The 17,312-nt window shown below is 43.0% G+C and overlaps 1 protein-coding gene across 4 annotated transcripts in view; it reads left to right on the top strand.

Annotated features, from left to right (window-relative positions):
* The window catches only part of myo3b (myosin IIIB), a 107,215-nt gene extending 90,181 nt beyond the window's left edge, over positions 1-17,034 (top strand). For all 4 annotated transcript variants that reach the window (XM_029633478.2, XM_029633484.2, XM_029633487.2 and 1 more), the window contains 4 exons: positions 3,140-3,240; positions 3,611-3,657; positions 4,041-4,195; positions 16,454-17,034. In XM_029633478.2, coding sequence (XP_029489338.1) covers positions 3,140-3,240; positions 3,611-3,657; positions 4,041-4,173 — 281 coding nt within the window. In that variant the 3' untranslated portion in view covers positions 4,174-4,195; positions 16,454-17,034. The remainder of the gene's footprint in view (positions 1-3,139; positions 3,241-3,610; positions 3,658-4,040; positions 4,196-16,453) is intronic.
* Positions 17,035-17,312: the final 278 nt, after the last annotated feature.

A 17,312-nucleotide genomic window follows, 5' to 3' on the forward strand; every position in this document is an offset into this window, starting at 1 on the left:
AATAGCAGCCTACAGCAAAGTGTGTTTAAATCATTTTAACTTGTTAACAATTTCTGCTAGTTTTTGCTACCATGTGGGTTTTAGCTTGCTTGAGCCTGCTAACTGAGTGTTAATTCACCTGTTTCCATACATGTTTCATTTGAAAACATTTATCTTACAAAGGAGTTGTTTAATCTAACTGCTTAACTATTTATCTGTACGTGGAATTGAATTTTTGTTCTAGTCTTTACAGGAAAATGCCACGGGCGCTAATGTAGAAGGAAAAGCTGTGTACATTTGCAAATACTGTGCCAAATCATATGTGAAGAATGCAACAAAGATGCAGAATCATCCGGGTTTGGCCGCCAGGGATATCCTTGTCTTGGCTGGCTTCCGGGTTGGATTGGCATTGTGTCAAGAAGCAGTGCAGCTTGGTTGGGTGTGTTTCGGCGGACGCATGTGTCACGACTTCGATTGAAGTCGGCTCCTCTCCTTGTTCGTGCGGTGTTCGGCGATCGACGTCACTGGCTTTCTAGCCATCGCCGCTCCATTTTTCATATGTCTATTTGTTTTGTCTGGTTTCAGTATCTAATCACACTGCATGTATTTAGTCCTCTGTTCTCCTCCATGTCTTTGTGTGTAATTGTTTATTGTTATGTGGGTATGTTCACGTACTAGGCTTTTGTTCATGTTCCATGTTTTGGGCACTTTGATGTCATTTTGTGCTTATTTATTGACCGGAATAAAAGTGCGCCTGTTAACTCTACTCTGCTCTCCTGCACCTGACCTCGCCTCCCGTACACACCCGTAACAGAATGGCTCTCGACCTTCGCCTCTCCCGATTCCGTACGGGAGTTGCAGCGATGAGACAAGATTGTAACTACTACCAATTGGATACGAAATTGGGGAGAAAAAAGGGGTAGGAAAAAATTATAATAATAAAATTAAAACAAAAAAAATATATAAGAAATAGACGTTGCGCGTGCACGCACACGCAGGTGGGCGCGGGATGTTCCCCAATGCTGGAAGGGGACCCGAGTGAAAAGGTTTGGGAACCCCTGCCCTAGTGAACTCAGATGCTTTAGTCTTCGGGGCATAGCCAATGAGAGAGAACGAAAAAAGGAAAGAGACAGGCCCACAACTCTTGGGAAAGAGTGCCAGCCCATTTTGTACACTCTCTGTTTTACAGTTGGTGCACTCTCTGTTTTACTGTTTTACAGTTGGTTTTTGTCATGGAGAAGTTGTGACAAGGCAGATTGTTCCTCCCTACACTCCGTTTTCCATGGTCCTATGCGCTTTGCAGGACTTTTTCCCCCATTGTTGCACCTTGGAGCCTATGGCTTTTCACGTATTGCCTTCCCTAGAAGGGCGCCCTAGTCGTCGTCCAGTACGTGCAGTTCGCTTTAACTTGGATTGTAGGAGTGCTCGGGCAAGGGTGTTATGCTCTTCGCTCATTGGGCAACGCTGTTCCCTTTTCAATGATATCCTGCTAGATCATGGGGACCATAATATTTATTTACAAAGCGAGGGTGAAAGCCTTCGAAGGGGCCTGGAAAGGCTCGCTAGTAAAGAGAGCATCCTCTGTTTTTTGGGGCATTTCTCATTCAACTGAGATTGTATGCATCTTATATTGGGCTTCCCCTTACTTTGTTATGAGGTTTTTCCCCATTGGGTTGTCTCTGCACCTTTTCAGCACCACCGAGAGATGCTGATGTTGTGACTACGCTGGCATCGGCGAGCATGTTTTGTGATACGGGAATTGGCCATATACCCACATGTGAGATATCAAAACTAATAATTGAAAGAGAACTTAAGGTTACTTGCTTAACCCCAGTTCTCTGATATTATGAGTGAGATATCTCACCACATTCCCCTGCTTGCATGAGCGTGAGCAAGAGAAACATGCTTGAGAAGAACCAGAGAGCGGGAAAGTGGCTCCTTTAATGGAAGTGAGGGTCTCCCCTCATCCTCCACTCTACCTGTCTGTCTCCAACAGACGCTTTTGATAGGTACTTCCAAGAGAGTAGGCGGTCCTAGCGAACCTCTATGTGAGATATCTCGTTCATAATATCAGAGAACCAGGGTTACGCAAGGAACCTTACGTTTTGTTTTTAATGAAGAAGGTTGATTCTCTCCACCCTGTTTATATATCTATAAACAACAGCATTGGAGAGAAGTTGTGCCCTGACTCTTTGGGACAAGAGATCTTTCTGACTGCTCCCTGATAAACAAAATATCTACATTAGAAGTGCAGACATAGAAATGACAGCATCTCCATGGGCATTTTCAAGGTTGTGTGAATTTAGTAAATCTACACTGGTTTGAATAACATCAAGAAAGCAGAAGGAGCGGAGGAAAAAACTCTTGAGCTTTGATGTATAGGATTGAGATGTGATGAGGTCTGTTCAAAGTGAGTACAAAGTAGTGTTAAGCTGCAAAAAGTAAATGCAGCTTTAGTCAAGGTTGGGAAGCTGAAGTAACAGGAGATGATGAAGGAATGTCCTGTCTCACCCAAAACGAAGGGTAGAAGATGAAACGCTGTCTGGCATTAAAAATAGATGCTTCGTTGTAAAGGTGTCTGAGTTTTAAAACACTTTTTTTTTTTTTTCAACTCTGAAATCTTGAAACTTGGTCATAGAGTTGTAGAAAATATTTAAATTGTCTCATGCTTGATTGATCAGGTGATTGTGTAAGCTGGGTCATTATCTATTGCAAAAGCCTACCATGCTATATCACCATTATGAATAATAAATAGTAACAATCATGCGGCTTTGAACATGAAAAGAAAACAACATGAAATTGGCAAGGCTACAGTCTTCTGCTTCAAGAAGTGGATCTGAATTTGAGTCATTGATCTGCTCATGCCATATTGGCATAGTTAGCTCTGAGAGCTTGGTTTTCCTCGAGTCCCATAGAGGGGAATAAACCCCATTGACATGACTGTGGGAATATTTGCTTTTCACCTCGTCTTTTACAGCTTTTATGGTTTTTATGCCTTTATCATTTGATGTGAGGTTTGTTACCTCATTGTGTTTTGTTCCAGTGCAATCTGAATGCATCTCAGTGTGTAGTGGTTATCCATTGGGGCTGTTACCACACTGTGTATCAGTGCTGGAGTGTTGTTACTGTGCTGTTTCTCAGTGATTTGTCTCTGTTGCAGGTCCAGTGCTCAAGCTGCAGCAGCGAACCCCTCGCCGGCGGGGCCAGCAGCCCAAACTGCTGAACAGCCCTGAAGACAGTCTTTATTACAACCAGCTAAATGTGAGTTCAAAGTGGCGATAAAGTCCTTTGTCTGACTTTGGTTCCAGATGATAATACAATTAAATCTACCTGTGCCAGACCCTCGAGCCCCAACCCCACGCGTCTCTGCCTCTTGTCTTGAACATGTGCTTATGTTCTTTATCTGTTGCTTTCATGTCAGGATGTCTGCCTTCACGGTGAATAATTGATGTGGTTTATCAAAGCTGAGCAAGATGCATGCTTCATCAGGCTCACTTGAGCCCTTTGATCCCAAAAAATTATGCTTCTGATATTATCAGCATCTGCTCGCATTCAACACAAAATCACTTTGAATTAAAAATGAATGACTCTCTGCTCATCTTTTTGACTGTGCTCTTGGCCCTTTCCACAGAGAACTCTGGATTACCAGGGGAGCAAGAGGAAGCCGAGAAAACTTGGGTAAATAACTGCTTTCCTACTTACAGCAACTCTAAACAGAGCAGGCCCTTTGTGGAATAGAAGAATCCAGAGATGGATTTTGTTTTCCTATCATGTAAATGGAGTGCTGAAAATAGCAGAGCTTTTTACAAGCTCATTTGTGTCAGTAGAGAGGGCTACATATTAAGGCTTTGTCAGCATGCTAATTTTAATTGTTGATGGTCTGACTTGTATTTGTAAATGAAAGCCTGGTTTTATAGTCTACCAGGTTAACTCCTCACTGCCTTATCTTTGTTAGATATCATTGCTCTTATTTAAGTGAAATGTTCTGCTTTTTCTGGTCAGAGGCATTTTAGAAGAGCAGTCTATTTTCCCTCATACCCTCCCTGTCTTGAACATCACAGCCAAATCAAAGTACTGGATGGAGAGGATGAGTACTACAAATTATTGTCAACGGTGGAATCAATCCCTGAGGAAGACTATTTGACCGGGCCCCCTCCCACCCTGTCAAGAGGGCCACTCGTCAGTCAGAGCTGAGTCTTACAACCCCTGTCAACCGGTACGAGTCAAAGAGCACTAGCCAGACACATACTGAAATAACATTTCCTCCATATGCACCATGTATAACAAGGGCCAGTGATGTACAAGAGACCAGAGTAAATGTCTATTCGTTTAAAATAATTACTAATGATGCTCCCCTTGTATGTGTATATTTGGATGAACACAAACGCCACAGTTAAGCTTGTTGAATATAGTTCTGCTACCATGTTTTCATTAGCAGTTCCTTGTACATTGCCACCTCCCCCACACACCTCTCAATTTAGGCAGATAGGCTCCAGTAATGTAGGGATTAGTTATGGTGTCGTTCAATCGTCTTCAGGCTTGTTTTTCTATCTGGTTCACACAAGAGACTTATCTTAGGAAAAATATTTGTCTTTCAAAATCCTGACAAATGGTACATGAAAATGACACTGCTGTTTTGTGGCAGAGAAATATATATATTGAATCATGTTTTTTTTCTATAAAGTTTAATTGTCACTGAACGTTTCACAATAGACCAAGACTCCATTAACAGCAAGCTCGGGCCAAATTAGAGCTCAGATGGAAATCTGGCATGGAACCAGACTCTGAGAACAAGACAGGTACCCATCATCCTCAGTCAGTGCAGTGTTCATAAAGTTGTAAACATTTAATGGTCACTGAATCAATTCTCTGTTCACTGTGGTATAATAAACTACGTGTTACAGTTCAAGTCTCCTCGCTGAAAAGCTGCATTGAGAGCATAGAGATATCACGTGAAAAGTCAATGTTATACTTTGACCATTTTGCAGTGAATTTTTCAATGATGGTTGCAATATGTGATTATCATTATACCAAGGAGTGAGTGGTATATGCTGTGTACTAGAACCTCTAAAACATTTCCTGTCTAAAAGCAAACAGAGAGCTAGTCGTAACTCTGAATTTCACCCAAAGTATAGAAATTTCCTTTTAAGATGTGTCGGAAATGCAGGGCTGGCAAGTTGATCTGTAGTGCTTTTCCCCCCCCTGATTTGCATATCATTTACTGCATCTCCTTTTGTTGACACCCCAGGGCCCAAGCTGAGATTCTGATCTTAATAGGAAGAGTAGGGTGGTATGACTGAAGATCCCTTGTACTCAGCGGGGAAAACATTAGAGCTCTGTCTAGATAGCAGGACCATCCACAGACAGTACAGGGTTTACTCTGGTTTCAGAAGCTTTAGGTGGCCATCGGTGAGTAAGACTACATACCGTAAGGGTCAGAACTAAATCGAGTTGCATTCAGGTTTTGTGGGATATCAAACGTTTAACAGTTAGCTGTGTCTTTCTTTCACATTGTGAGACATACTATACTTATATACACTAATAATGTTATTCATGCCTGCTTAAAAAATGAATTGAAAGATTATTGGCTATTAATAAGTCAGAATCCAGTCTTGATGAGTGGCAGCTATAGAAAAGAGTTTACTCTTGTCGGACCAAATTTCAAGTCCCAATAAGATCTGCTTAGTTCCTCTAATGTCAAAGAAAGAAACATACTTTTTGATTCAATTTGTAAATCTCTTCTACCAGAGAAGTTACAAATGAGATTCCCTTTTAGATTGAAACTTTGGCTGAATGAAGTATGTCAAAGTAAGGGAATGTACAACAGTGTACTAAGTCTGAGACTCAATCTCTGATATAATTTGACCACAAATATTGACATTAAAATTAATAGTTGATATTGTTTATTAATTTTTTTATTTTATTATTTAAGAAATATTGGTACATTGTATTACAGTATTTTTGTCACGCCCTGATCTGTTTCACCTGTTCCTGTGATTGTCTCCACACCCTCCAGGTGTCACTTGTTTTCCCCAGTGTATTTATCCCTGTGTTTCCTGTCTCTCTGTGCCAGTTCGTCTTGTATGTTTAGTCAAGTCAACCAGCGTGTACTTCCCGTACTCCTTTTGCTATTCTCCTTTTTCTAGTCCTCCCGGTTTTCACCCTAGCCTGTTTCTGGACTCTGTACCTGCCTGCTAGACAATTCTGCCTGCCTTGACCACGAGCCTGTCTGCCACTCTGTACCTCCTGGACTCTGATCTGGTTTTGACCTCTTTGCCTGTCCACGACCAATCTCTTGCCTACCCCTTTGGATTATTAAACATTGTAAGACTCCAACCATCTGCCTCCTGTGTCTGCATTTGAGTCTCACCTTGTGCCTTGATAGTACGAACTGGCCATGACAGACCCAGCAGACTTGGACCAGCTCCGCCATGTTGTCTCCCTGCAGGGAGCCACCATTAGGAGACATGAGGAGTTGGTACAGGGCCTTTTGGAAGGGCTCAGGTCCTTGACGGAACGCCACAACCATGGGTTAAAGGCTATTATGGAGCAATTCAGGGAGTTAGCTCAGAGGCTGCCTGCCTCCTCTGAAAAACTTAAATCACCCAGTAATTTTTACCCTATCTGTGGTGAGTTTGTACAGCCTATCCCGGGTCCCCGAGAACCCCGCTTACCTCCTCCGGAGCGATATTCTTGGAATCCTGGTACCTGCCAGGGTTTTCTTTCTCAGTGCTCACTTATTTTTGACAGCCATCTTCGTTTCCTTCAGACAGATTGAATATAGCGTATATTATTACGCTAATGTCGGGAAGGGCGCTCTCCTCGTCTACGGCAGTTTGGGAGCAACAATCTGCCATTTGTGGTCATCTGGAGGAATTCATGGCAGAAGTGAGAAAGGTATTTGAGCCTCCGGTTTCCGGGAGAATGGTGGCCAGTAAACTGCTTGACTTATGTCAAAACTCCCACAGTGTGGCAGACTACGCGGTTGATTTTTGCACGTTGGCCGCCGAGAGTGCCTGGAATCTGGAGTCTCTTTTCAATACTTTTTTGCGCGGATTATCTGAGGAGATAAAGGATGAGCTAGCTGCTCGGGAATTGCCGATGGATCTCGACTCCCTTATCGCCCTTACCATTAAAATTGATGGACGTCTAAGGGAACGTAAGAGTGAAAGGAGGTCTAGTCTCGGGCACACTTGTGCACCCGCCATGGCGTGCTCACCTCCAAGGAAATTCGCAAGTTTCCGAAGGCAGCTCTTCCGAGAAGATTCGAAGCCACCTGAGCCCCCTCGGGAATCTACGACGGGTGACTTGGATACTCCTGAGCCTATGCAATTGGGAAGAGCTAGGTTGTCAGTTGGGGAACGCTCACGAAGGATGAATAATAACTGTTGTCTGTACTGTGGAGGGGCAGGACATTTTATAGCTACCTGCCCTATTAGGAAACTCTTGTCTCTAGTAGGTACCAGTACTATGGTGAGTCAGACTGGGAGTTCCCTAATTCCCATCACCCGCACACCCCTCTTTTTGCTCTTGTGCTGTGGGGAGACCAATCTAAGTCTCTCTGAGTGCTCATTGACTCTGGGGCTGATGAAAGTTTTATGGATGATAGCCACGATAGCTTCGGAGCTTGGTATTCCCACTCAGCCTCTCTCTGTGCCAATGAACGCTAGGGCACTGGACGGCCACTCTATAGGGGAAGTCACTCATAGTACTGTGCCCATTCAATTATGGGTTTCTGGTAGCCACAGTGAGACAATACAGTTCCTCCTCATTGCATCTCCCCATGTTCCGGTTGTATTGGGATTTTCCTGGCTTCAAAAGCACAATTCGATGATTGATTGGACCATAAGCTCCATCCTGGGTTGGAGCCCATTTTGCCATTCCCACTACCTTCAAGCAGCACAGCCATCCTCAAGTCGTCTTCCTCAGGATGTTAGCAAGACTGTAGATGTCTCTGCTATCCCCACAGAATACCATGACCTCCTGGAAGTGTTCAGTAAGGCACGTGCTACTTCCCTTCCCCCGCACCGTCCTTATGATTGTGCCATTGATCTTCTCCCAGGCACTACACCACCTCGGGTCGATTGTATTCTCTGTCTGGACCAGACACCAAAGATATGGAGGAGTTCATAGAGGACTCTCTGGCCACTGGGGCCGTCCATCCGTCTGCATCTCCTGCTGGCGCAGGGTTTTTCTTTGTGGAGAAGAAGGACAAGACCCTGCGTCCGTGCATTGACTACCGTGGACTTAATGACATTACTATCAAGAGTCGTGGTGGATTGGCCTCAACCAACGTCCAGGGTGCAGTTGCAATTTTTTATTGGGTTTGCAAACTTCTACTGCCGTTTCATTCGGGACTACAGCACACTGGTGGCCCCCCTCTCGGCACTCACCTCTCCCAAGATACTGTTCAAGGTCTTTCGACAAGGCCTTTGTGGACCTGAAGCATCGGTTCACAACAGCACCCATCCTCATCCATCCGGACCCCTCGCGCAATTTGTGGTGGAAGTGGATGCTTCGGATGTTGGAGTGGGGGCCGTCCTGTCCCAGCAATCTACCCAGGACCAGAAGCTTCATCCCTGTGCCTTCCTGTCCCGTCGTTTCAACCCTGCTGAAACGAACTACGATGTTGGCAACCGAGAACTGCTGGTGGTGAAGATGGCGTTGGAAGAGTGGAGGCACTGGCTGGAAGGAGCAGAACAGCCATTCCTGGTCCTGACCGACCATAAAAACTTGGAATATCTCCATACAGCCAAGCGCCTCAACTCCACGCAGGCCCGGTGGGCCCTCCTGTTCACCAGATTTAACTTCACCATCTCCTACCACCCAGGGTCAAAGAATGTGAAGCCTGATGTCCTCTCCCGCCTATACAGTTCCTCTGCCACACCATCGACCTCTGAAACCATTCTCCCTACCTCATGCCTTGCTGCCACTGCGGATTGGGATAATTGAGAACCTGGTCCGCGAAGCACAACTCTCCCAGCCTAGACCTGAAGGGGACCCGGCTAACCAGCTGTGTGTCCCTAATCCTGTCCAGTCCCTGGTCCTGTAATGGGCTCATTCCTCCAGGCTGACCTGTCATCCAGGGTCCCGTCGTACACTAGCCTTCCTCCGATAATGTTTTTGGTGGCCCACAATGGTTCCTGATGTCTCTGCATTCGTCGCAGCATGCACAGTGTGTGCTCAGAATAAAAGAATAAGTGACTCCGCGGCAAGCTCCTTCTGGCTTCCTTCAGTCACTACCGGTCCATCATCGTCCCTGGTCTCATATATCTCTGGACTTTGTCACTGGTCTCCCTCCATGTGATGGCAACACTGTCAAACCTGATGGTAGTTGATTGGTTCTCCAAGACCGCCCATTTCATCCCTCTCCCCAAACTACCTTCTGCCAAGGAGACGGACCAGCTTATGGTGCAGCATGTCTTCTGGATCTATGGACTCCCAGTAGACATGGTCTCCAATCGGGGTCCTCAGTTCTCATCTCAATTCTGGAAGGCATTCTGCAACCTTATTGGGTCGTCGGCCAGCCTGTCATCCGGATTCCATCCCCAAACTAACGGTCAGTCGGAGCCGGACCAACCAAGACCTGGGGGGGTGTATTGTCATGCCCTGATCTTTCACCTGTTCCTGTGATTGTCTTCACCCCTTCTAGGCGTCACTTATTTTCGACAGTATATTTATCCCTGTGTTTCCTGTCTCTCTCTACCAGTTCGTCTTGTATGTTTAGTCAAGTCAACCAGTGTGTTTTTCCCGTACTCCTTTTGCTATTCTCCTTTTTCTAGTCCTCCCGGTTTTTGACCCTTGCCTGTTTCTGGAGTCTGTAACCCTTTGGATTACGTTGTAAGACTCCAACCATCTGCCTGCTGTGTCTGCATCTGGGTCTCGCCTTGTGCCTTGGTAATTTTACATTTCAACACTGCGCTGAGAGTATTTCATATGGAAATTGCAAGAAAAATACCCCAAGAATCATTGGCCTCAGTATAATGTGGCTTTGGCGATTGTGCAGTTAGTTCAAAAGCACTTCACCTCCGGTTGTGCAGCAACGGATCCAGCAGTAATTATAATACTAGTTGTGCATTACCCCCTTACTGGGGATATTTCGTTCCTCTGAAGACCGGCTGAAATAGGTCACCACAGCACCCAATAGATCGTCTTAAAAGTACACTGAATCAATTAAGTGTGATCGTGCTCCCTTGATTATTTTGGCCCTGTTTAACCATGGAGAGGAATTTCAAATAGGCTTACTAGTTTTAATAACAAGGTTGGACTGTGGTAACATATGGTGCTGTAAGTGGGTGTTACTTTCCCTCTTTCTCTCTGCCAAATCAAGTCCCTGGCTGATTGTCTGCCTGAGCATATGAGAGGAGGTGAGCTGTGGATGTAACAAGCTTGGGTACTTGATTATGTGTCATATGGTAAACGATGTTACACCGTTTGTTCTTAGCTTAGAATATGCCTGCCAAAGTAGCCGTGGTGGTGTTGGACGGAGAGGTGGACACCAACCAGACTCTGTGTGTGTGTGTGTGTGTGTGTGTGTGTGTGTGTGTGTGTGTGTGTGTGACAGGTAAAGGCTTGAGGTCTGCCACCTGTTTTGTTTATTACCTCTTTATAAAACCCAGCTCCCTTTTTTGTTTTTCCATCGTTAAATCTGCCTGCATCTGGTGGAACAGAGGATTCCTTTAATGTGGTTAACATTACCACTGATGTTATTCTTGCCATTTTAACTATTTGCTCCAAACACAGGGCTCCTGAGTGGCGCGGTGGTCTAAGACACTGCATCTCAGTACTAGATGCGTCACTACAGACCCTGTTTCGATTCCAGGCTGTATCACAACCGGCCGTGATTGGGAGTCCCATAGGGTGGCGCACAATTGTCCCAGCGTCGTCTGGGTTAGGGTTTGGCTGTAAATAACCATTTGTTCTTAACTGACTTGCCTAATTAAATAACGTTGTTTTTTTTTTACCTACAGCCAGCCTAGAAACATTCATATCAGCTAAGTATCATACTACCACCACCTATCTGATATCTCAAGCTACAGCCTTTACAAATTATGAAAAGCTTTTATTTTCCACAGCAGGCACGTTTACCTTTTCTCCTAATAGTGATGTTTTACTAATAGTGATGTCTTACTTCAAAGAGCAAACACGATTAAGCCAACATTGTCCTGTTTCTATATCCTTTGAGTTCAAAGGGAGAGTTTTTGAATATCAATGTTTCTTCAGCAGTCTTTGCAGACACACTCTGTTTTAATTAAGTTTATGTGCTTTTGATATACAGATGTTTAGCTTTGCATTAAAGAATTTCAACAGGGACCCAAGTAGACATATGGTAATAATTTGAATATGATCATGCATTTCTATCTTAAGTTACGGCTTATGTCAGGGCTTTTAATTTGTCATTTTAGTGTGTTTTTTGGTGATATTGTTTTTCTTCTACTTTGGTGGGGTGGGGGTGCATTGTGGGCTGAACAGGTGTGTTGAAGTCTTACCTTACTCTATGGTGCTCTTAGCAAGCTAATGATTGAAGAAATGGGCAGGCATGAATGTCAAACAGATGTCAGATGTGTTGAGGGTTCTGTGCAAAAGAACATTCCCTGAAGAGTGCATTAATAAAGAAACTGGTTGAGCCAGGGAGAGAGAATACAGAGTAAAGAGGGATAGAGGGAAGAAGGAGATAAAAGAGTCTGTTGAGTACACACATCAAAGGCATCTTAATGACAAGGGATGCCATTAGGGTTACAGTGGCTTTTGTTTCAGCTTCCTCACACCTGCAATTTGTTGAGGGCATTCTATGCACAGTTGAGATGCTCACATTTGCATGAATAGAAAATGCATGAATAGAAAATGTATGCATGATGGGATAGAGAGGACCTTTCCTGGAAAGTTTTTCCCTGTAATTTGGGTAGCTAATGACCGGTTCTCCTCAGAAGACTCTTACTTGAGAAACGTGCCCTCTACATTTGTACCTGTATACAGGTTGAAAATGGCAGATTCTAGCACTGATAAGCTCCTAAATTGGAAAGCAGTGGCTACACAGTAACATGGTATACATGATGTCAGAGCTCAGGGTCTCCGCTTCACAGCCCTGCATGGGTTTTGACTGACAGCCGTCGTTAACTTGAGAGCCATCCTCCTGCTAATTGGGCAACATTTGCAAATGTTTTGTTGTCTTAGTTGGGGAAATGCTGTACATTTTGAGGACTAGATTTATTTTAAAACATGAGACGTTGAAGATTATAATAAATACCGCTTTGATGTCATATAAGCGATCCAAACACGTCCAAACGTTCACTTCCCATTTCCATATCATAAAACTCATGTAATACAGTGTCAACATTTATGATCATTATGTTTGATGTACAAGATGACATGGCGTTATACCCCGGGCTGTCCTGGACAGAATGAGCCTATGTTTGTTGTAATGTGAAGAACATTTAGCCGCGGCCCACGCATCTGAATGCACTCATGACGTCATTCTATGTGCACCAAAATCTGCTTCTCTGAATTGCCTTGTGAAAGCCTAACAATGTCATATTTGATCATTTAGCTAGTCATGTTGGCAAAAGGAACAAGCTTTCAAATTATGCCCACCTGACCCAGATTGCGGGTTATAATGGACTGTTTTTGGATTGCTTAAAACAACAACAGTAATTGTGTGTAGGCGGGGGATGCAGGGCTGTTCCAAACAAAACAACTACAAGTGTGCTTGCTCTAGTTCCTCAATGGCACAGCTAGGAGAGCCCCCCCACCCCCCCACCCCACCCCACCCCAAAAGCACCTCATAGTTGAAGACTCGTCTTTGAGTCATAAGAATGTATTGAAATAACTTTGGAGATGTGTACACTTTGGGGAGTTGTGTGGCCACTTGGAAACCCCAGTTTGACCTCTCACTCAAACCCTTATCATTTTTTTCTCTTATGTTGCACCTACCCCAAATTATCCAATAATATTCTTATCATGTTACTGGATGTATCCAGAGTATTTTCACTTTTCGTTATTAACAAATGTAGCAAAAAGTACAGTACATGTGAAATGCACATAAAATCAACAATGTAATGTTTGGAATCAGTCTTGTCTCGGGTGAGCTGTTGTGTCCTCACCTTTAGTCTAATCATTTTCCCATAATCTCCAAACTGTTCCCATTTTAATTGCAACCATGGTTATGCATATGATTTTTATATTTCTTCTGTAATTAACATTTCAATGTAGCCCTATCCATATAGGCCAATTCTCACGAGTGTAAGGGGTTTTAAGCTAGCAATGGAATATACAAAACAGCGTAAGGAAACCACATTCATCCTGTATCCTACAAAATGTGTTTACCTAAAAAGTTGTTTTGTTGGAATGGGGCTTGACAAATCAGAGCATGAAATTCTGATTAGCCTCTCTCAGTTTGTGGACTGAACGGGGGCACAAGCAGACTTGGCATGGCCAAAGGTGTAACCTGTTTTGTTTTGCCTCGGCACTGCTCGGCCCAGATGGTGTGACCAGCTGCCATAGAATAAACGCTTGGCGGGAAACGGTGTGAGAATCACTGCGGCCTTGTTGTAGTTTGGGAGGCAAAATGGGGAAATGTGTCTTTCTGCCACCGCCAAGAGAAATAGGATCCTGTCACCTGGTGCTTCATGAAACAACCTGATTTTACTGTAGATCACATTCACATCCGATGCATCCGTGACTTGACTGGTTGAAATGTAAGCTTTTATAAGAAAAAATGTCCACTTCTTATGACACAAGATATAGTATAACACATATACAGTACCAGTCAAAGGTTTGGAGAAACCTACTCATGCCAGGGTTTTTTTCTTTTTTTTTCTACATTGTAGAATTATTTTGAAGACAACAAAACGGAGAAATTACACGTATGTAATCATGTAGTAACCAAAAAAAGTGTTAAACAAATCAAAATATATTTTATATTTGAGATTCTTCGAAGTAGCCACCATTTGCCTTGATGCACACTCTTGGCATTCTCTCAACCAGCTTCACCTGGAATGCTTTTCCAACAGTCTTGAAGGAGTTCCTACATAGCCTGAGCACTTGTTGGCTGCTTTTCCTTCACTCTGCGGTCCAACTCATCCCAAACCATCTCAATTGGATTGAGGTTGGCTGATTGTGGAGGCCAGGTTATCTGATGCAGCACTCCATCACTCTCCTTCTTGGTCAAGTAGCCCTTACACAGCCTTACACAGGCGGTGTGTTGTGTCATTGTCTTGTTGAAAAACAAATGATAGTCTTACTAAGCACAAATTAGATGGGATGGTGTATCGCTGCAGAACGCTGTGGTAGCCATGCTGGTTAAGTGTGCCTTGAATTCTAAATCAATCACAGACCGTGTCACCAGCAAAGCACCCCCACACCATAACACCTCCTCCTCCATGCTTCACGGTGGGAACTACAAAAGCGGAGATCATCTGTTCACCTACTCTGCATCTCACAAAGACATGGTGGTTGGATCCAGAAATCTCAAATTTGGACTCATCAGACTAAAGGACAGATTTCCACTGGTCTAATGTCCATTGTTCATGTTTCTTGGCCCAAGCAAGTCTCTTCTTCTTACTGGTGTCCTTTAGTAGTGGTTTCTTTACAGCAATTTGACCATGAAGACCTGATTAACGCGGTCTCCTCTGAACAGTTGATGTTGATATGTGTCTGTTACTTGAACTCTGTGAAGAATTTATTTGGGCTGCAATTTCTGAGACTGGTAACTCTAATTAACTTATCCTCTGCAGCAAATGTAATTCTGGGTCTTTCTTTCCTGTGGCAGTCCTCATGAGAGCCAGTTTCATCATAGTGCTAGATGATTTTTGCGACTGCACTTGAAGAAACTTTAAAAGTTCTTGAAATGTTCCGTTTTGGCTGACCTTCATGTCTTAAAATTATGATTCACTGTCATTTCTCTTTGCTTATTTGAGCTGTTCTTGCCTTAATATGGACTTGGTCTTTTACCAAATAGGGGTTTCTTTTGAATACCACCCCTACCGTGTCACAACACAACTGGCTCAAACGCATTAAGAAGGAAAGAAATTCCACAAATTAACTTTTAACAAGGCACACTTGTTAATTGAAATGCATTCCAGGTGACTACCTCATGAAGCTGGTTGATAGAATGCCAAGAGCGTGCAAAGCTGTCATCAAGGCAAAGGGTGGCTACTTTGAAGAATCTCAAATATAAAATGTATTTTGATTTGTTCAACACTTTTTTGGTTACTACATGATTCCATATGTGTTATTTCATAGTTTTGATGTCTTCACTATTATTCTACAACATAGAAAATAGTAACAATAAAGAAATAACCTTGAATGAGGTGGTGTGTCCAAACTTTTGAATGGTACTGTATATAAGTAAGAACATTACACAATGTTTCTACATTATGAAGTTAGACAAGCTAGTCTTTCTACATGTTGTATTGCCTCGACCACATGTGAATCTGCTCATATCTGAGTAGTGAGAACTTTCACATGCAGTAAGTTCGTCTGCAAGATGTGCTCTTGTCCCTGGCTGGCATATCACTCAGCCTAATTGCCTCCTGATATGATATCTCTGTTCCTCATCTTTCCTGGCAGATCAGGCTGTGACCCTGAGAATTATTATGGGAGGGCTGGATTACCACACGCAGGGTGGGCTGAGTAGGTGAAATGACCTGTCCCTCCTTCCTTGACCTCGGGCCAGCCTGCACATTGCCATGGCTTTGCTTTTGAAAATGCAGAGATCCTCTTCTTCATAGGTTGGGGGAGAAACGAGAGTTGTATCGCATTGCAGGGAAAATCTTGAATATTAGTGAGACCAAAGTTGGAGCTCTTCTATGTTGGGGGCTGTGAACAATGGCAGCTTTCTGTCAGAGAGCAACTTCAAAGGTCTGCTGAGTGACTGCTCTGAGTTACACTTTGTTGTAGATCACTGAGGAAATTCACAGATGTTTTCTCATAGGAGACGCCATTATAGCGGCTCAAGTATCCAGTAGCCTCGAGCGCCTCTCTTGCTTTCTCCCTCTCAGCCCCCCTCTCTCTGCCTCTCATGTCTCTCGTGTGAGACAGATGTGGAACCTGTTTTCTCTCCCAACTGTCCAGAGAATATGAATAGTTAAAAAGGGGTTCATGTTGTGGCATTACCCCCCAACTCCTTCACAGCTGCAGTTCTAACTGTCAATGTGTTCAATGCTATAAGACCGGATGCAACTACACTTTCACTTACACCACATATTCGCAATTTTGGAGGGAATACTTGTTCCTGAAATGTGAAACATGCCCTTTGAATAAAAGTGAATAGTCAAAAATGTTGTATATAGATGAAATAAGCCATTGTGTCTATAAGCCATTGTGCCTGGAAATGACCCCTCTGTCCTCTGAAAAAGCATTTCAGTGTTTAATTTCCATGTCTTAATTCTCTGGACTTGAAGTCAACTATGTTCAAGTAATACAAAAGGAATTTATGACATATTGTAAACTGGCTTGGTCTCTCTTTCTTTTACAGATTGCTTTCTTTAAACCTGACGTCAACCAAAAAGAACTGTATATTTTGTCCGACTTGAATTGTACTGTATATTGTAATGACCATGGATGATTTATTTTCCTGTAAGTGGATGTGAAAGCTGTTCTTTTCTTAAGTGATTGTGTGTTTACGTTTCTGCATTTTGATTAGCAATATGAATTGCCCCAAAAAAGTGATTGTGAAGGCCATGATCAATAGTCTTCGTTGATGTCACTTATCCAAAAACATGAACTTGATATGAAATTGTAAATAGCATGGTTTATCATACAACTCGTGCTAAATCATTTACCTTAAGTCACCTTTAGTGTAATGGCTGGCTTTAATTGCTATTATTTTTTCAATGTATTCCACTCTATACAGTATAATGTCAAATAGCAGCTTATTGTAAACTTGTAATTCACCCCCATGTGGAATCAGTTGTAGCCAGTAGTACTTGCAGATAGGCATTTTTTGGTGAACTCGCTGCATACTGATTTTACACGTACATGTTCTCACTATCTTTCTTTGTATCAACATTGTTTTTTACCATTCTAATAAAGTGATTAAAACAAATCAAAGATACAACATTACTCAAATCTTTGCCTTTTGTTTGAACTGTCAGTAGGCCTACCACACAGGCATCTACCCAGGTCACATGTACAGTACAAGATGCATTCATAGTTATAGACCGTTTTTATGCCATTAATGTATGTTTTTAGACTATATAGAATATCAAACTATATGAATATTTGAATTTGAGTTACTTATTGTTGGTTGTAAATGCAGTACACTAATAGAATTAATGTAAAAACAATAAGGCACTTGCTCTTCCTCAAGCCATGTTTTAATTTTATATGAACAA

Source organism: Oncorhynchus nerka, linkage group LG3 (genome assembly GCF_034236695.1).
Source record: "Oncorhynchus nerka isolate Pitt River linkage group LG3, Oner_Uvic_2.0, whole genome shotgun sequence".
Lineage (NCBI taxonomy): Eukaryota > Metazoa > Chordata > Actinopteri > Salmoniformes > Salmonidae > Oncorhynchus > Oncorhynchus nerka.